A 21,797-nucleotide genomic window follows, 5' to 3' on the forward strand; every position below is an offset into this window, starting at 1 on the left:
CAGGATCCTGGGATCATGACCTGAGCCAAAGGCAGACGCTTAACCAACTGAGCCACCCAGGCGTCCCAGTAACAGTGTCTTGATAGAAAAAGAAATTCATTCATTACTACCACCAGGTTCAGTTAAACCAAAGTACTGAATTAAGGCACAAAGCATTTGGAAAATGGTGCAAGTAAGTGTCTAGAAAGAGTTGGTAGGTACCACTAAACAGACTCTTTCATAACAACCTCATTTCATTTGTCTTTTTGATAATGACCACACTTAGACTTCTTTGAACCTCTTCATGTCTGAAAAGACAATTATGATGTCTTAAGATAAGTTTTTCATTGAGGATTCAAGTATTCCCCAAGAGGAATGAGGTTAATAACACTGTCACTGAAGGATTATTGCACAGTAGTTTGTAATCTTTTTCCTTTTTTAAGATTTATTTATTTATTTGAGAGAGAGCTCGCTCGCATGCTTTTGGGGGGGGGGCAGAGGGAGAAAAAAAATCTCAAGTAGACTCCAAGTTGAGCGAGGAGCCCAACATGGGGCTCAATCTCACAACACTGAGATCATGACCTGAGTTAGACGCTTAACTGACTGCACCACCCAGGCGCCCCCAGTAACTGGTAATCTTGTCTGTATTTTTCGATAAACCTTACATTTATCCAGGTTCTAGTGTGTTCTAAAACACAATAATAACCAGTGCCTTCCTTAATGTTTACCAAAGACCAAGAAAGTAGATTTTAACTTCTTCATACACAAGAGTTAGCACTGCCAAAGTTGGCCCTGGGATCTCAGAACGTTCAGTCTCTCTGGGTTTCCATATCAGTTAAAAAAGGCAAATTTTCAAGCCATCTAAAATTCAGAAATTCTAGTTATTTTTGGTAACCATGCCTAGAAATGAATGTTTGTTTTTTGCTTATTGATTGTGTGTTTTTTATGTATTTATCCAAGGATCATGGAGAGAATGGAAAGTAATCATACTCAAAAACAATACTCCGAGAAATGCATTAACAATCAGAAACATTCCAAACCAGATGAAGCCCTTACTAATAACTAAAGGAAAATGGCTGAATATGGGGCGCGTCTGGCTGGCTTAGTGGGAAAAGCATGTGACTTTTGATCTTGGAGTCCGTGAGTTTGAGCCCCACATTGGAGATAGAGATTACTAAAAAATGAAAATGATGTTTGAAAAGAAAAAAAAAAAAGAAGAAAAAGAAAAATGGCTGGAGAAATCCCAGCAAGAAGATATAAAGAGAACTGGAAGAGACCAGGGGTGGGGGGAGGAGGGGGCCTTTGGCTATAATTTCCAAATGGCTGCACACTGGGAAAATGTACATTTGTATTAGTAGCACTAATGAACAGCTGATGTGAATATCATCATAAATGACTTTGATCAATTCCATCTTTAGCAGAGGAAAAGTTCTGATTTCCTGACGGACTATGAAGGTAAAAACCTTAACATCTGCTTGCTAATATATTCATATCTGAGTTTGATTCAGGGTTGTGTGTAAATATAAAACAGAGGTATAATTTACTAAATAGGAAACAGGCATTGTTACTGGCTTTTTCTGTTTTATTAAACTATTTAGAAAAGGTAATTTAACCACAAATATGTAGCAGTAAAGTTAAGCTGCAGCCTTTTGAGGTCAAATTTAATTAATTGGTAGAGTATCTTCCTAAGTAATGAGATCATTTTGTTTTGAATTTACTTACCATATTATTTTAATAAACATACAATAAGAAGGCTGAAGAACAATCTTTTTTAAAAAAAGAACAGCCAAGAAAAATAAGAGGCTTCAGATAAACAATATATCACCAAGCAATCAATTACCTATTTTATGAATAAAAATAATAGCTTTTATTTCTGCAGAAATAATAGTTCTATAGAAAAGCCACTTACAGCTTATGTGTAAAATAACTTTGAAAAGCTAGCACCACTAGGTTTGTTATCTTAAGCAGTTGCTGGGGTGAATTTCAGACCCCAAAAGTGTATCATTCTAGTTCTTAGCAAATCAATTTACTAATCCACCCAAGACTCTATCAATCCTGAAGCCAATCTTTCTACCTATCACCAAAAACCAGGGTTCCATCCCCATTCATAAGATCATTAGACATGTCAAATAAATTGAAGGTCCTATTCAAATCGCAGCTCCCTGCCAGTTTTCATCTCCACCTCCATCGTTCACACTATAAGCTACTTAAATTGAACAAAGCCTGTTGGGTAAGACCTGCTGAACTTTCCACCCTCTCCAGAGCCAACGGAAGGTGACAAGCATTGTGCCTGCCAGTCAGTATGTCAAAACAAAATGCCCATCAATACTGATTCTGGTGTGCCAGGGGCTGGCCCTGGGACCAGATTTCACTAAAAGATAGAGACATTTTATGAGCTAGTTCTTGTGAACAGCTTGAGCTCCAAGGCTCCTTATAATGTCTAAATTAACTAAGATAGAGAGTAGCAGATACATTCCTTTATTTCACAAGAAATTTAAACAGGTCACCTGCAAAGTAGGTTCTGTGCTTGGCAGTGAGGTTATGGAAATGAACAAGAGAGTGATGGTTCATGCTCATTGATGCTGGTAGAATAGACACATCACCCTTCACTGTGAGCACTCAGGATTCTAGAAAATTCACGACACTAGTAATGAGGTTATGAATAAAATTTTATGTAAACTTTATATATTCTGTACATTAGAAAGTAGAAGACAAATTAGTCCTGTACAAAATAATCTGTTCCTTTCCCTCCAGATTCTTTACTATTTTGGAGGGGGATACAGGGAAGCACAGAAAACAATCCCAGAGTCTAAATGAAGCCTAGATCCAAGAAAAAAGAAAAATGAAAAGGAAAGGAAAGGAAAGAAAAGAAAAGAAAAGAAAAGAAAAGACAACTGAATTTCAGGAAGTTTATTAGCCCCATAGGAGGAACTTACATCCTGGTGGGGAAAGTAGTAATTATTACAGACAGTTTCAGAATTTGTATACAAAGCTACCAAATTATATTATCATACAATACCAAACTGACTTTGTATAGCACGCTGAACATTTTTTTTAGAGATGGAGGGGTGGGGAGAGGCAGAGGGAGAGGGAGAGAGAGAATCTTAAGCAGACTCCCCGCCCCGTGCAGAGCCCGATACGGGGCTCAATCTCAAGACCCTCAGATCATGGCCTGAGCTGAAATCAAGAGTCGGATGCTTAACTATGAGCCACCCAGGCACTCCGCATCCTGAACATTCTTAATTCATGAAGGTAAAGGCAGACACAGTGAACTGTAACACAAAAAACTTTAGCTCTGAGATTAAACACCCTGGATATGAAACCCTAATTGATCACCAATTCTAGCCCACCAGTAAATTGTGAAAGCCAAGATAGTGTATTTTACATAAAGGATGTAGTACATAGATGAATACAGATTTTAGCTTTTTCAAACAGAGATTTCCAGCTTCTTTTGAAAAAGCTGGAAGTTCTGACTAATGTTGGCTTATATTCCCAAATGTCAACAATCCAAAAACCGTTTTAGATAATTCCTACCTTTCACCTCATGTCATATAGCTGGTCCCCAGACAACCTCAGTTTATCCCAAATGCATGCTCTACAAAGCTGTGACGGTGTAACAGGAAAAAATGGGAACAGCCAAAATGTCCACCAAAAAGGCATTGCTAGAATAAATTATGTCACACCCACACCATAGAGAGAGGCAAAAATTTATCAACCTACTATGTGTTACTCAACTAGGCACTTTATATATATTACATTTTTAAGTCCTCCAAAAACTCTCATGAGGTTGACATTAGTATTAGATGTCAGTTTACAGATAAAGGAACAGGTTTAACAGAAGCCCAAAGTCACACAGCTCACAAATGGCAATGATGAGATTTGAATTCTAGTAATCTGGCTCAGAGCCTCAGTGATGCAGCATTTAAATATGATGCAGACAGCTACTTATTGACAATGGAAGACTTCCATCGTCTAGTAAGTGATGATGAGCCTATAAAACGATGTGCATACTGACATTTCTAAAGAGCATTGTGTATTTGCAAGAGAAACATGTCCTTTCTTCTTAGCTCATATATTGTTTGAATTATTTTATAATGAACACATATTACTTCGATAATCAAAAGACTATGAAACTCTTTGCAATTTGAGAAAAAATTATTTTTTATGTTTTCATATGCTGCCTTTGTACCTACTTCTGCTTAGAAAAAATAAGGTCTCTGAAATGACATTAAATTACTCATTGTCTTGTTATTTTCTTCCCTGATCTTAAAGTAAAATCTGCTAATTCTGAAAAATTTGTAGAAGGCAGCAAAGTTCAAGTAAGAAAATCAGATTTCATTTTTAAAGGAGTGAAGAATCTTTCAAAATACGGAAAATATTCACAAAATGTGAAGTGATGAATAGGCTATGATTCACTTCAATACGGACTATAGTTTTATCTCCCCCCCATCCTCCGCCAAATATTGGAAGGAAATAGTTCAAAATGGCAACAGGGATCATTCTGTGATCACTTAAACATGGCATCTAATCTCAGACCACTAAACTCCTTAAAATTCAGCGTTAGGCTCTGAGATTTCGTTCACAATGACTCTCTTACCTCAATTTTCTTAACTGAGAAGAAGAGATACTGGTTCCTAACTGCTGTTTTTATGGAAAGATGTTTCTAATACGTGACGATTAAATGATGCAATGTTTATAGAGGTCTCTAAATACACACAGTGGGTAGCTTTTGAAGAGCTACCTATCCTTATTATCACTGGAGTCGTTTTGATAGAAGAACTATCAAAATGGGGGAATATCTTCTACTTCTCCACACTTAATGCAGGAGGTTCCCAGAGGGACTGAGGGAATATGATTTTGAAAATCTCTTCTGAATTATGTGGCCAGGGTGCTATGCCCCAGCTGTAACCAGTTTCTTCAGTAGAGTCTGCTTCTATAGGTTCTGGTTCCACTTTCCACCCCCAAAGACTAAGGGGATTCCTTCTTCCAGGAGAATCCCTTTGAAAATATCAAGACCCACTATCACACTCTTATCTGCGCACCACGGTTCATGTCAATCATCTGCTCTCCAGATGAGGGAAGCTCAAGTACCAGCATTGATCAATCCAGTGTGTCTTCAGATCTGACACTTCCTCTCCCCAGTCGGCACCCTTGTTCACACGGTATCTGGGGCCTCCTTCTTCCCTGGTTGGTGTCTCATCCAACCCATTGTGTCCCCTCAGAGTCTACTTCCGACCCATCTTACTCCAAATAAGGAGTGGATCTGGTGAGTTTTATTAATGTGTTCAACAGAGATAAACTCTTATATTTCATTCTTTCCCTTGTGTTAGCATTTGAAGAGGCAATAATACCTTAACTCAAATGGGGGAACTTCAGGCACATTTGACACTGACTTAGCCTCAATCATTTAAAGAGACTGGTCTACAGGAAAGAGGGGGCCGTTTCCCAGAGTCTACAAATCATCTATTACCTGACTCCAAATCTAGTTCCAGCATAAATCATGGGATTCTAGTAAAAGCTGCAACTCTGAGCACAGGGGAGAGGCATGGTGTTCATGTGAAGAATACATAGCATTCTATTTGAACATTGAAAAGCAGACTGATAATGAGTGTTTTTGTTTTGTCTTGTTTTGTTTCCATTCACCAGTAATAAGGAATGAGTGAAAATTACATAAATTTGATTTTAGAAAAAAATTTTAAATGCCTGCATGATTTTGAAGTAACTTCTGGTTAAGATCCACCCTGGTCTCTTAGGTGTCATGAAGTCAAGGGACTTATTTGTTTTCTTCACTATGAAATTCCCAAGTGCTTATCACAATGCCTGGTTCTCAACGATTACAGAGGCAGGCACTGGTCTTGGACGGGGTGAGGCTGGGGCAGAGGACAGGAATCTGGCAACTTCATAAACTTTTATGGATAGGCACTGGAGAACCTTCTAGTGAATGAATCTGCAGAGAAATGCAGCGCATAACTCTCAGGGTTCCTGCCTTAGCTCATGAATGAAACTGATAATCTCAATCTAAAATTCCCAAAGGCACGCCTTTTAACTCTGCTCCAGTAATTGCTCATGTACATATTAACAGCTCTCAAAAACCTGGACCTCATTGACTAATTGGAACAATCTGTCTTGATATGTAGATGTAATGGTTGTTAATATAAGAGCTACACTCTGGAAGAACAGACCTTAAAAAGATCATTTTTGTGAGCTGCACGACTAACCCTCAGCCTCACAGCGTGAGGCAACAGGATGAATGTGTTTATTTGGGAGTAACTAATTTATTTGGGTCTTTCACATCCTTAATATGAGAGGTAGTTTTAGGGGAGGATTTGCTTCCTTAAACGTCCTTTTTATGAATGAATTACATGTTTTTCTTCTCAGGATTTAGAGCTCCTTACCCTTTTAAACCACTGAGACAAGAAGATGAAGACACAATCCGAGAATGCTGGTTTCTTAATACGTATCACTGCTTACTCTTTTATGGGACTATATCCGTCAGCAGCAGAGACTCAGCAGTGAACAAGACAGACAGGCCCCCCTCCCCTCCAGAAGCTGACATGCAGCGTACGGGGGTGGGGGTGAGGGAGGTGAGTTAATAAACAAGTAAACAAATCAATAAGTAATTTCAAAAAATGATGGGTGCTATGAAGAAAATGCAGCTGGGTAATAGGAACAAAAGGGCTGAGTTGAGAGGAGAGAGCGTGGAATGTCATGATGGGTAGGATTTAGAAAGGAATGAGCCACAAGAAGGGATAATGGGGGAGAGAACATTCTAGACCCAGTGAAAACTGAGATGGGGAGGTTGAGGGGTGGGAGGAGTAGGGTCAACATCTGGTAAGGCCTTGTAGGATAAAGTAGGATCTTTGGATTTATTCATCATGTGACCGTAAACCACTGGCAGATTTTTTAAACAAAGGGAAAATATAATGTGATGCCAAGTGTTTTAAAGAACACTCTGGTTACTAGATAGGCACTGGATGGTGGGGGGGCAAGAGAGAGCTCTCAGGAATCTACAGCAACGGTCAAAGGCCAACATAGTGATGGCCCGAACCTGGGTAGAAACAGTAGCAAAGAAAAGAAACAGATGAATTCAGGATGTGCTGCCTAATGTAAGCACAGGATCTGGACACAATACCAGCAGCTAACACCGAGCAAGCTCTTAGCCTGTGCCGGGTCCTGCTGGAAGCACTTATCTATTAACTCAAAGGAAGCCTTCGGAGAGGGGCTTTGTTTTAGTACTGTTGTGTTTCATCAATTCACTATGGGACATTTCTCCCTTTTTTTTTTTTTTTTTTAAGATTTATTTATTTACTGGGGAAGGCAGAGGGACAGAATCCTCAAGCAAACTCCCAGCTGAGCACGGAGCCCAATGCTCGATCCCAGGACCCATGATACCATGACCTGAGCCAAAACCAGGAGTCAGACTCTCAACCAACTGCGCCATCCAGTTGCCCCGACATTGCCCCGACATTCTTGTTTAGTGTACAAGAGATAGTATGTAATCAAAACTGGTCTATAATCCATATAACACAAATAAAATTTGAAAATTACATAATCAACAATTTAAAAGACTTTTTAAAAAATGAAACAAAATGCTATAAAATATTACAGACTGGTCAGTGATCCATGATTTTTTATCCTAAAATTGCCTTTTTTTTTAAAACAGGAAATACAAACTTTTTTTTAAAACAGGAAATACAAACAGGTAAGATAGGGATGCTATCTATCTTATCTCTCTTGAGTAGCATATGTCCTTCCCTCAAAATAATCCGAATTCAACGTCTTCTCCGTATATCCATCTCAAGCACAGGCCACCATCACCTCTCCTGCAGTATCATAATCACCTTCTGACTTCAGTGTCCACAGGTGTTTCCTATGGTCAAGTGCAGCCAGAAGGATCCTTCTAAAACGTAAGGCAGATAATGTCCACTCTCTGCTGAGGACATTCCAAGGGCTTTCCATGTCGCCTGGAGTAAAAGCCACAGAGCTGCCCATGCTCCCCCAGGACCCATATCATCGGGACCCCAACTATTTTGCTGACTGCACTCCCATCACTCTGCCCTTTACTTGCTCAAACGTGCAGGGCAGTTTTCTGCCTCAGGGCCTTAGCACCTACTGAAATAAAAGCCGCTTGAGGCCAGGGCATTCTTTGTCCTACACAGAGAAGGCTCTATTAAAAACTGAATGAACACTGTTGATAATTTAGAAATGAAAGAAGAGTGTAAGAACGTAATTTAAACATTTTATATAGCATCAAGGCGTGGAAAAGAGCTCCCCCACATGTGAATTTCCTCCATGCAGGAAATTCTCCTTATCATGAGCCTCTCAGGATATTACAAAAAAAAGAAAGAAAGAAAGAAAGAAAAAGAACTCCATGGTCAACTGAGTTTGGGAGATTCCTGGTTACATGAATATTGAACAAGTTTTTCTGCTGGAATATTTGTTAATAATTTTACTATGTTAGCTCATTATCAAGGTACAAGAGAAAGGTATAGAAGGCAGCATTTTCCTAAATGTATCTAACCACAGATACTTTTTGTGCAGAGCATTTAGACCAACTAACAGAATCCAGAAAATGTACCAGGGGCTGCTACATATGGTTATGATGTTTTAGCCCACATTTCCCCTGCCAATAAATAAAGTGATCAGAGACAGAGACTAGAGCAAATTTAAAGGCAGAAATAGGCTGAGAAATGGGAGGGGGTAGTGGGATGAGTTTTCTTTCACCCCCAGCCTTCCTTGATCAGGGAATGGGGAACACTGGGGCACACCATAAGAAGATTCCCTGAAACACTGAACTTTATAAACCAAGGCAGGAAAGGTGTAATAGGGAGATTCAGAAATCAAAGCTCTATCTATCTAGTAAGAGCTGGGATTTAGGAGTCATTTTACTATTAACCCAAATATCTTTCGTGTATTAACCTGAGTTTTAAAGCCCTGTCTTCTAAGACATCCTCAAACATTCAAGAGATGAAATTTATATTTTTAAGTAAAATAAGGTTTTGGTAAATTTGCCCAGCTGGTCTCCCTGTCTCGCAGTAAATGTACCCAATGCAATATCTGCGCTCAACACAGCACCAGGCCTTGCAACCAGGGAGGGAAGCTTCTGGGAGTTTCCTCTCCCTTCTATTAAGGGGGGCGGAGGGGGGTACTATGCAATTCTATGCTGGGGATTTAAAGGGGAAATAGACTTTCTTTCAATCCTGACTTCTTTCTGTTCCTTATAAATCTTCCTCACTGTTCTTTCTGAGTGGTGGTGGCATTAAAGAACTTGCTAAAGGCTTTAGATTTAAGATGGCTTGAAACCTTCCTGCTCAAATTTTGACAGGACAGGGGGGAAAAAAAGTGCAAAAAGTGCGGGGGTGGGAGTGGGGGTGGTGTCTGAGCCTTATGCCCATAAATCCCCCTGACCCTGAACTTACAATCCATCTGATCCGGCTGCCTGAGGTCTCTACCTTTGGTGCACAAAGGTCTCCCTGAGCCAGTTTTATTTGAGTCCCTCAGCTTGGAAATAGATTCTGAGAAGAACAGTGTTCAAAGCCCCAGGAATAAACATTGTAAAAATAAATAAATAAATAAGAGGGAAATATTGAAAGCTTATAAAGAAAAAAAAAAAAACCTGCATCACATCTAGGTGAACACTTTCAACAACCAGCTCAGATCGCAATGCAAAGGTAAATGGTATATATTGTTTGGTTGGGAAAGAAAAGAAAAAAATGTGAAAATTACCACAAATTCGGCATAAAAATTCCTCCTAAAGAATTCCCGTTAGTTCTTTGGCTAGTTTATCATCTAAAGCCCATGAGTGTGGCCTGGAGCCCTTACGTCTACATGTTTCAGGTAGGGTATGCGGCACTGAGTGTTTGAAAACTGGCCAGTCTGAATAGAGATGTGCGGTTGGTGTATAATACACACCAGCCTGCAAAGATAGTACAAAAAAAAGGGAATGTAAAATAGCTCAGGAATAATTGTTTTATATTAATTACATTTTGAAGTAGTAATATTTTGATGTATTAGGGTAACAATAATAGATTGTTAAAATCAATTGAAATTTAATTGATTTTGTAACAAATATTATTATATACCACAAATTGTATGAAATAAAATAAATTATTCAAGTCAGGTAAAATAACTTGTTTCTTTTTACCTCTTTTATTTATTTATTTTTTAAAGATTTTATTTATTTATTTTTGTGAGAGAGAGAGAGCGCGCGCGCGCCCATGGGCACAAGTGGGGGCAGGGGCAGAGGGAGAAGCCAACTCCCCACTGAGCAGGGAGCCCGACCGGGACTCGATCCCAGGACTCTGGGATCATGACCTGAGCCGAAGGCAGACGCCCAATTGACTGAGCCAGCCAGGCGCCCTCTTATTACCTTCTAATGTGGCTGCCAAAAATTAAAAAGTACAATGAATGGCTCACATTATATTTTCTATCAGTATTGTTCTACATGATTAAAAATAAACAGAAGTGGCCGATCCAGACAAAATGTGTAGTGTTTCCTACAGATACCTCTAGACAAAGAGCTGAGAGCATTTCCAGTTGCCCTCACCTCTCCTCGCTGTATGTTTTACTACTGGTTCAGCCACTCCGAACATATGAAGCCCTTTGATTTTTTTTTCCCTCCCTGTTATCCAATAAATAGCAGTTAAGATTCCAGCAAAGTTATTTCTACTGCATCAGTGATTCTAAAAACAACCTAAAGCAATAACAAGAAAAACAAGGAAATGACTTATCAAATAAAAAGAATGCTGGTTAAGATTTTGTAGACACTGAAGCCTAGATTCTGAAGTCCTAACAGTAAATCTCAGCCAAGCCACGTACCTTCCCAGAAGCTCAGTTGTCCCATCCTTAGGGTACCCCTCTCATAAGGGAGGTGAGAAAATTAAATGAGGTACCATCTAGAACGTTCCTGACACCGGCAATGCTTATTAAATGGTGTCTACAGTATCATCATTACAATCTTAACCACCAGCACCACCTCCAACACCATCACCACCTCCAACAGCATCACCACCACCTCTCCACCTTCTTTTTGGTTGTCCAAGGGCTCCCCTGGGGTCATCACATTTCTAGATTGAAATGATCTCCAATTTAACTGGGTTTTCTTTTCACACTCTCATCTGCATTTCTGTGATTCTCAGTACAATCCAACCCAGTATCAGCACACCACATGTCAGCGACACACCATCAAACAGCCCTGAGCCAAGTTCACATCTAAGGAAGACTCTGTGATGGGGTCTGTGGGACAGTATGGAGGCCAGGGGCCAAGGCGGCTTCTGCCTTGCCAAACCCGTTCTCCAGCTTCGTACCACCAGGCATTACTCCTCCATTGAGCATAAGCTAAGTACTAGGGCCCCTTCGTATGTTCTCCTTAATTAACCCAGGACATACACATAAAAGATCAGCCAGATGGAAATCAAGTATTTCACTAGTAAAGGATGAAACATTCTGCTCTAAAATGGAATCTTTATTTCAGTAAAGTCATTGATTATATTTCAGCCAATTCCCTCACCATTTAATGGAAGTCACTACAGAGAGAGACACGATTGCCCCATCACAGAGCAGCAAACACCAGATAACCAGGGACAGTGTCCTTGATACTTCCAGTGTTCATTAGGAGGCAGGACAAGGAAAACAGACAGTGCCTTGAGCACACCCACAAAGGACTCTCCAGGAACAAAGCAAGTTTTCAGAGAAACTGCAATAATTCCAGGAATTTCAGTCAAGCACAAGGCAGGGTGAAAAACATGATGTGGCAAAACTTATTTTTAATAGAAAATGTCTCAATCTTCCTTTTTTTTTTTTTAAGTTTTATTTAAGTGATCTCTACACCCAACATGGGGCTCAAACTCACGACCCTGAGATCAAGAGTCAGATGTTCTACTGACAGAGCCAGCCAGGTGCCCCTCAATCTCCCTTAATGACAGAGAAAGCAAAACGCTATCGAGTTTATTAATGACAACTGTTTTGTGAACAAGCCAAGTTGGTCTCATAATTTTCAAGATAAGTGAAATCAAAATCATCATTGGTGTCTTTTGGAAACATTTATTTGAACGGGATTCCATTTCTTTTTTTTTTTAAGATTTATTTATTTGAGAGAGAGAGAGAGAGAACGAGCAGGAGGGGCAGAGGGAGAGAATTCCAAGCAGACTCCTCGCCAAGCATGGAGCCCCCATGCAGGGCTTGATCTCACAACCCCAAGATCATGACCAGAGCCGAAACCAAGAATCAGACGCTTAACTGCACCACCCGGACATCCCTCCGTTTCTTACAAGGAATATGGAATAGAGGACAGGACAAAGTTATAAATCTCATTTCCAAAAGAGTGATATTGCCAACTTAAACTGAGAGGAGAGTGGGACACTGGGCTTATACCAGTCTGGACAAAAACTGAGTTAAATAAACGTAAACAGATTTCTTTACTGGAGAAGGAGCCTTTAAAATTGGCCAATATATAAAATACATCTGCAGGAAGGCATTTTGTGTGTAAATTTACTTCCAGCAGAAAAGAAGGAATCCGTAAAGGAGTGCTAGCCAACCTGAACATTTAGTCCGTGCTCCAGCATATCAGACTACGGAAGCCAGGGGTCAATACAGGAGCTCAGCCTCTGGTGGACTGGCCCACGTCTGAGTTGTGTCGGAGCCTGCCATGCTTGCGCGAGTGTGGAGAGTGACACTGGGGGAGGCCTCTGTGTGTGTCACGAGTGCATGAGCTCACCTGGGAGGAGGAAGGCAGATGCAAGTCACCGAGAACATAATCGAGGGGTCCAATAGAAAGATAAGTGTCTAAGCAGAATGTAACAGAAGCATTCGAAGAACCAAGATCCATTTCACAAAATGAAAAGGGTTAATATTAGCCTGTCTCTAGGCAGGAAGATGGGAGCCTGGCGGACAGGAGCGAAGACAGGAGCAGGTCAAAGTAACATGCTGAAAAACGTGGATACTGAAGACAACTGCAGGCCTAAGCAGAGTGTTAAAATGGAAAAGAATCACAGAGCAAGGTCAGCCTAAAGCAAGTAAGTTCTTGCCCCCCCGAACAAAACTTAACTCTAAGAAAGCCATACACCACCACCACATAGTTCCTGCACACACTGGGCCCACCAGGGAGACAAATAATCCAGTGTGTTTGTGCCATGGTTGCAACGAACCCATGTTCTTAGGGCCCTAAGCCAGTGGGGCCATGCTACGGATCCACTTTTTAAAACACAGATTCAGGGGCGCCTGGGTGGCTCAGTCGTTAAGCATCTGCCTTCGGCTCAGGTCATGATCCCAGAGTCCTGGGATCAAGCCCCGCATCGGGCTCCCTGCTCAGCAGGAAGCCTCCTTCTCCCTCTCCCACTCCCCCTGCTTGTGTTCCCTCTCTCACTGTGTCTCTGTCTGTCAAATAAATAAAATCTTAAAAAATAAAATAAAATAAAATAAAACACAGATTCATAAATTCTTCATCAGTGATGATGAAATCTCAAAGGCTTTCAAGACCAAAGGTGTTTTGTGATTATTGTTATTTATGATTTGTGGGCGAAAACTAATTTGGTGGCAAAACCTGATGTAAAGAGATGTGAAGCCATTTAGAACACTGAGATTTCCCACTTAGCGTGAATATTAATCTGCATGTTGCAGGATTCTTGGTGCATTCAGGAGTAGAGGGCCAGACCCCACTATGTGTCCTCCGTAATATGTATAGCATATGCACCATAATACCTTTACAGAAAAAATCCTGAGTTCTGAAACTTCTGGCCTCATGAATTTCAGCTAAGGGATCGCAGGCCTGTACCATATGGTAATATGTACATGGTGTATATTAGGAAAAATGCCTTTGCTGCTATTCACTTGCTAGGATGCTCTAAGCAGAGCTGAAATGAACCAGCTGTGAGTTTCACTGGAAAGGGCGCACACAATCAATTTGGATCATTTAAGCTTATTGAAGATTTCAACTCATAAAGTACCAATAAGTCTGAATCAACAACTCCTGCGATCTCTTATTGTAATAAACAAGATTTTAATTACCTTAGACAACAAGTATGCAATGAACCTCCGCTTTAATGGAGCTATCAGAGGTTTTATCTGGAGATTTCTCTTTGCATTAACTCCAACTTCAGTTATTGGTGGAAACACCACGATTCAATCCTATCAGTGTTACATGAACCTTTGTTGAAGTTACCAATCACAGAACAGGGAATGAGCAGGGGCGGAGAGAAAACTTAGGATACAGTAGAAGCTGTCATAGACAACTGTGGTCGCAGAGGTAATACAAAGTTGAAGAGCCATGGAAGAACTGGAGCAGGACACACCACTGTTTAATCCCTGGAATGTTCTGAGCCTTTTCACTTTAAGGTTACTTAATCACATCTAAAAAATCCTTTTGCCATGTAAAGTAATATATATATTCACAGGATTCAGGGGTGAGTGAGTGGACCTTTTGGGGGGGCACTATCCTGCCTATCAAAACCCCCAATGATCTCTCTTTATTCCTCCAACTTACCAAGTATCTCCTGCCTCAGGGCCTTTGCATGTTCCTGTTCTATGGGCAGGTTCCAACTTATCTCTTCCACCTTAATAAATATCACTTCATAAATATAGCTGTGTTATATCGGTTATGATACTGTCTCTGAAGAAGAGGGATATTTTGCCATGAGATATGGAAGACCTCTAGGCAGATATTTATTAAGCTATATTTATGTGACTGCTTGCTCAATTTCTGTGTCATTACCAGAGTGCAAATATCACAAGGGTAAGGCCACTGTCTTTCTGGTTCACTTTTATAACCCAGCGCCTACATGACAGTAGGTACTCCAGAAAAATTTGCTGCTCAGCAAGGAATAAAGTTGCATAATAGGAGCTGAGGGCATCTGGGGATCCAAATTGGGTCTAAACTCCTAGGCATGGCATTGTAATCTGATTCTGACTTTGTTTCCTGACTTAAACTGAGCTGTAAAGAAAACTGGCTATTGAAAGGCTCTTATTTTGTTTTTACAAGGCCATTTATTTTTCTATTAGATGGGATGTTTTGAAGTGTAGGAACTCCAAGAACAAGTCCAGGATCGCAGCCAGGAAAATGTGGGGAGGTCTGATCTCTGGATGTGTATGAAGTTGTTATAGGTGACCTCAAGGAATTCCCAGGAAGCAGCAAAACCTACAAAGTTGGGCTTGTTGCAACTGACCCTCAGGGAGCAGGTCCAGATTCTTGCAGGGCATATGTTTACAACTCAGCCTGCAGAGCTGGAGCACTGAGGCAGCTGCTGAAATCAATAGCCAAGGTCACGACTTAACCTCAAGTGGAACCTCAAGGAACCAGGACCAGCAATGCTCTTACCCATCAGGCGAGGTACATTTCCTCTCTGAAATCCACAAGAAGATGGAACAACCCCTCAAGCAAGGAGTCCTCAGGATTCAAACGTACTTAAAGCGATGCCACACAGGTAAAGGAAGTTTCGATTCCAAAGAAACATACCGCGTTCTCTGCTCCAGAGCCTCACAAGAGTGACATTTTGTGCGGGATAATACTTTATCTGGGGGCTGTCCTATGAATTGGATGTTTAACAGCATCCCTGGTCTCTACTCACTGGATTCTAGGAGCATACCACTGCCCCGGTGATGACAACCAGGAAAGTCCCCCGACAATGTGTAATGTCCCCAGGGGCGGGGAAGGCCATCTCTAGTTGAGAAACAGCGCTGTGTTCTACCAATCTCAGTGCAATCTTCAACCACGACTCTTCTCTGAATCTGTTTACAAGACAGATAAATAATGTCCCCAATGCTGATAAATGACCCCATGATACACTACAGTTCTCTTTCATTTTTTTAAAAGATTTATTTATTTATTTTTTAGAGGGAGAGAGAGAGAGAGAAGAGTGAACATGTGCTGGGGGAGGGGTAGAAGGAGAAGGAAGAGAAAGAATCTTAAGTAGACTCTGTGCTCAACACGGAGCCCAACTTGGGGCTCGATCCCATAACCCTGAGATTATAATCTGAGCCAAAAATCATGAGTCAGAGGCTCAACCAACTGAGTCAGCCAGGCGCCCCTTCTTACTTTCATTTTTAATTTCTTAGAAAACAACATAGTTATATGGAGTGAAATAAACCAAGTCTGAGATGTTCAAACTGTAAGAACATCAGGGAGAGTTCCTATTGATAAAGAGCTCAAATAAAACAATTTAACATAAAATATTACAGACATGTTTTGGGAAAAAGTGAGCAACTTTTCCTTGCATTTTTTAAAGTTAAATTTGATCCCATTACCTTTGATCTCTGAAATTCCAAGTTCCTCCAAATATATCCACTAAGTAATTTAACATGTTTATCACATTAAAAAAAATAAAAAAACAAGCTACAAACCAGATGGGCCTCGATGAGGAGCCCAATTAATACAGGCAGTCTTACCATCTGACATTACTTAAAAGAAATAAATTCAAACAACTTGGTTGAACAATAAGTCTGTGCATTGTAGCTGCCATTTCTAATTAGCTTCTGAATTTCAGGGCACTCTGAGTAAAAGAAAAGTGAAATATTCATTTAAAGTAGTAACTTTAAGAAAGAATATGCATCTAGTCTATGCATTTCTCCAAATATGAATGGAATAAGAGGAGGAGACAGGCCCGTCACCACATTAAGGGATGTAATTAAGAATGAGGCAAAAGTTCCCAGTTCCCATCTCTAGAGCTCTTCTTTACCAAGGCAACTGCCAAAATCAGTTTCCAATCTTTCAAAGCACAGGTCTTTTGTTTGAACAACACTAGATGAACAAATGGCAGCCCAATTCTGAGAAAAAGAGGCTTTCAAGAAAAACTAGCTGGACACAAACTATCTCTTCAACTCACACTGCCAATGGGAACCAGTCAGCAAGAACAGAAGGGAAACCCTAAACTTGAAAAAGATGGTATCATTTTGCTTCTAGAAATCAAGTTTTCCAAGTACCAATAAAGCTAAGAACTCTAAGAAGTGATTCATTCAGTACAAAAGGAGGAGGAGAGCCCATTAGCAAAAACCCTACTCAGGAGACCTTTAAATAGTGTAACTAGTACAAGAAGTCCCACAGACAGAAGAATCTTAGTACCGGGAATTTGTCAGCTGTTGAACAAGAAAAAATGTGAAGCATTTTCTCAGAATAGTTATCTCTGGTTTCTTCAGCAATCACAGATAAGAAATAAATTTATATGTGAATATAGGCCTCTCCAAACAAAGAAATACTACTGATTTTCTCATCTTGAAAGGATTCTTCACTTATGCTTCAAGGATGCCTAAATGGTCCATAAATGGGCTTGAGGAGGTAGGGTGAATGATGAAACCCTATAAACTATGTGCAAATCTGTGTGTATATCAGTGTATTTTCCCTACATGGAGGGGATCTCAAGTATTGCTCAGATAATCAGAGTAGGTCATGACTTACTAGAAGTTATAAAACACTAAGAGTTGCTGTTCCATGTTTGAGTCCAATCATAGGCTAGAAGGCACACCCATTCAGTTCTTCCTCAAATTTGTAAAGCTTACCACATTAGAGAACCAAACAACCTAACCAACTTGTGTGCCCCAACAAAAGAATATCCACATCCTGATGATGATGAAAGGTAAAAATAAGGTTAGCAATGGAAAGGGTGTGCTGCCCCCACCCAACATTAATGAAGGAGTTTAGAGTCTTGCTCTCTCCCTCCCTTCCTTACCAAAAAGATACAAACCATCTCCTGTACCCACACCTTTCTTCTGTCTAGCAGCATGGATCTTTGAGAAAACTGACACAGGAAAGGCAAAATGTCACCACTGATCCCAGCAATGTTAACCGAGAGTCACACCACCAATGGCCACAGCCTCTTTCTCGACAACTGGCAGGAGCAAACAAACCTTACAACAGCTTCCCCACTGAGAGAAGGTTCTGAGATGCCTCTTCATGTACCAGGTAACTTTTCTCTTTTCTAGAAAAGGTTGAAAACAGTCACCTGAGTTTCATACAGAATTTCAGCTTTGAAAAGTGGGACTTCAGAAACAAGAGTAAAGGAATTGTGTCAAATGAAACAAATGGTTGAAAATCCTTGGCCAGGGGTGAGTCTACTCAGACCATGATGCCCCTGACTTCCCCATGCTTCTCCAGTTAAACAAAGGTGAGAAGCTTGAGGAGGAAAATAACACCCATCAAGCTGTGTATCAAGGATTTCCAGAGACAAAGGTATGGACGGTACAAGTTTGATTTGCGAAGTCACTGGGGGTAAAGAGGAAGCATCTCATTAATGTGAGGACCCAAAGAAGGGCTACACTTGACATCTCGATGTGTTCTCACCTCCACAGGAAAGCGCCTGCCGTTGATGCTGTGTTCAGAGCCCGCAGAACCATTGCTGTGTCCCCAGTGAAATTCCACCTTCTCGGCTTTGAATCTGCCGGGCAGGCCGGCACCACTGACAAAATAGTCGTCCTTTAGGAGGATGGCAACTGTATAAAGTGGAAGGGAAGGGAACAAAGTGAGTCTCCACAGGAAAACCGAATGACTTCCTCCGTTGCTTCAAATGAAGTTCAGGCTTACATGATGTGAGTTATTTCCTCACGTTCCTGTTTAAAAAACAACTCAAAAACACCAGTTTGAATAAATTAGCACAATCTAGCTGCAGAATGTTGTCAAGCTCCAGCTCACTCTAAATCATGAAAATTCCCAGGGAATGATCTCAAAATTTCTTATCCATTTCACAGATGGAAAAAAAAAGAAAAAAAAGAAAAAGAATGGAGACGGTCAGAGTAAGATGCTCTGAATCAGGGTCTCCTAAGTCTGCTCGATGACCAAAACAATCTGGAGAGGGAGATTTTTCTTTTTGTAAACACTGACTCCTGGGGCTACCCCAGGGTTCAAGGTCTGAAATGAGATGGGAAAAACATATGATAAGCCAGATGTGAGAGGCACGTTTCTTTGATTAGAAAGCTTACGCAAAGATATCAGGAAATAAAATTTGCAGGTTCTTCCAATTTTAAGGCAATATCAGTGGGCATACGACCAAGGTGGGGGGTTGCATTCATGGTGTTTGAAAATGGTGCCCAGGCAAATGCTGGCAAAATTTTATTCGTTAAGTCATTCAAATAATTGCAGATAATGAGATCTAATTTAATACTCTGTTTTATTCCATGTATAGGAAAATTTTACTTAGCCCATCCAAAAGAACACCTGAGAATTCCAAGACATAGGGAAACTTAGTCAATTTAAACCCTAACTTTCAAAAACATTCCCCTCCTGAAACACAGGAAAGAGACGTTGAGAACAAATAACTTGGATTTATACTAGCATAACAATTATCTTCCCAAAAGGAATGCAGTATCCAAATGCATAACAAACAGATTTTATCTTAGAAGTGATACATTCCCTTTTTTTGTTTGTTTTCTAAAGTGAATTCATGCATTCGTTCAACAAACACTTATTGGCTGCTAAATATGGGTAAGATGTCAACCAATATACTTCATGGTTTGTGATCAACAGCCAATTTTGTGTAAACCACAGAAAAGCTCTTGTATCATCACTGTCTCTTCTTCCTAAAGAGATCCCAGTTCGAGCTTTAGAGAGAAATCCTGCATGAAAATTAGGTCTCCATAAAAGATAGGGACTAGGCTAATGACCCATCTCTAAAGCAGTGCAATTAGTTTCAGTCATCCTCTATATAAAGGAAGCATTAAAAGCAAGTAAAGGAACCCTGCTCGTATAAATCCCTTTCTATTGCATGCAAAAGACAGTTTTTCTCCAATTTCTGAAAAAAAATATACAGTGAATGTTTAATTAGTGGGACAGCAGATTAAGAGATGAAACGAAGTCAATCCAAGTATTTCTTGCGCCAATTAAACATGCTATGGCGCTGTTTCATCTTTGCTGTGTGCTAGGCATGTTTTAGCAGGGGTTGGCAATGTTCTCTGTGAAGGGCAAGATAGTAACTATTTAAGGCTCTGTGGGCCATAGGATCCCAGTTGCTACAACCCAACCTAGTCTCTGTAGCACTGAGGCCGCCAAACACAAAATGTAAGTGAACGCGCCAATAAAACTATCCAAACTAAAATATGGATATAATTTTCATGTGTCATGGAATCTTAATCTAGCTTTGGTTTTTTTTTTTTTTTCCAACCATTAAGAACGCAGAAACAAGCAGGGGTTGTAATTTGGCAATCCTTAAAACACAGTATGATATTTTATAAGATAAAATATATTAAACCAATCATATGTCTTTAGTTCTAAAGCCAAAATACCTACGAATTAGCTCAGTAGTGTCTTAAATACTGTTGATTACTCTCATCCTGTTATAAATTCTATACATAACACTTTGCATCCGAACGATGAAGGCAAAGCATTTTGAGTGCATCTGTTACAATATATACCCAGGGACTCAGCAGCATCTTATAAATATTTGATTTTACCTAAATCATTTATGTCTCTGTCAGGGGTCATTTTACTTGTTTTATATGTATAATTAAAAGCGTAATTAGGGAACTGTACAATCTGAAACATTAATCTCATTTTTCATTTTACTGTATTCCTCACTAGAGCACACAGCACGCTCCGTGTTCATACTCCCCCCTTCTGAACGTGGCTTCTATTTTTGTTTACCTACAAAATTGGGAAGTGAAAACTTTCCCAGCTATCATGTAACCATTTTCTGATGACCACTGATGACACAGAGCTGTTTGAAAACAAAATAAAGGTACTTCCCACAGAATACAGAATATATTAAAAGCCAAGAGCTCAGAAGATGGACAGACGTGGGTTGGAACCCAGTTCTGCTTACTTTAGAGCAGTATGACCTTGGTTAAGATACCTGACTTCTTTGTGCCTCAGTCTCCACCCCTGTTCACATGGCACTAACAGGGTCTAAGTGGCAAGGCCCTTAGACCTCTCCTTTTTCAGATAGAGTTGCATTTTTTTTAAAAAAAGATTTTACTTATTTGTGAGAAAGAGAGAGAGCACAAGCAGGGGGAGGGGTTGGGGGAGGGGCAGAGGGAGAAGCAGACTCCCCGCTGAGCAGGAAGCGTGACAGACTTGGGGCTCCATCCCAGGACCCTGGGATCATGACCTGAGCTAAAGGCAGATGCTTAACTGACTGAGCCACCCAGGAGTCAGACAAGTTCCATTTTAAAGCAATACTGACTTCCCCACAAAATGAAGTGTCCTAGGACAGATACCACAGCAATACTTGAGAGAGATCATAAGTGCTGAGTAGATGCTTTGAATTTATTACAACACAGAGTAAAAAGGTATTTCCTCTTCTTGATTCTTTCTATGCTTTGGTCACATCAAGGGGGGAAAAAAGTCTCAGTTCAGTGCTAATATGCTTTCCACACTTCCCTGATATTCATTAATTTCCCCCTTGTACCCAAGAGTATTATGCTAAATTTAATAACTTCGGTAATTTGATTTATTTTCACAGATCACAGACATACATGCTTATATTAGTCTATCCATGTCAAATAGCATGGGTCTTCCCATTAAGGTGCTGGTAAAACGTGTTCCTTTATACTCAATTCCTTTAATTAAAATAAAGAGAGCCAGTTGAAAGAAAAAACAGTAAGTAGATAATACTATAATAATAATAAAGGGGCACCTGGGTGGCTCAATCAGTTGAGCGTCCAACTCCTGATCTCAGCTCAGGTTTTAACCTCAGGGTTGTGAGTTCAAGCCCTGCGTTGGGCTCCACGCTGGGAGTAATGAATTTCAATTTCAAATTTAAAAGAATAGAAGTAAGCTGAATCTGGATTAGGAGACAATTAGGAAGGTAGCCAGCAAGAGCTAACAAATGGAGACTGATAGGAAAGGAGGGGTAAGCAGGAAAGGTACATGGGAGTGGACTTTCTTTTTTTTTTTTTTTTTTTTT

General features: G+C 40.2%; 1 protein-coding gene across 2 annotated transcripts in view; it reads right to left on the minus strand.

Annotated features, from left to right (window-relative positions):
- The window catches only part of PTPRG (protein tyrosine phosphatase receptor type G), a 701,884-nt gene that overhangs the window by 254,708 nt on the left and 425,379 nt on the right, over window positions 1–21,797 (minus strand). For both annotated transcript variants that reach the window (XM_021695223.1, XM_044921263.1), the window contains exon 4: window positions 18,245–18,393. In XM_021695223.1, the coding sequence (XP_021550898.1) occupies window positions 18,245–18,393 (149 nt within the window). The remainder of the gene's footprint in view (window positions 1–18,244; window positions 18,394–21,797) is intronic.

This window comes from Neomonachus schauinslandi, chromosome 1 (genome assembly GCF_002201575.2).
Source record: "Neomonachus schauinslandi chromosome 1, ASM220157v2, whole genome shotgun sequence".
In the NCBI taxonomy this organism is placed as follows: Eukaryota; Metazoa; Chordata; class Mammalia; order Carnivora; family Phocidae; genus Neomonachus; species Neomonachus schauinslandi.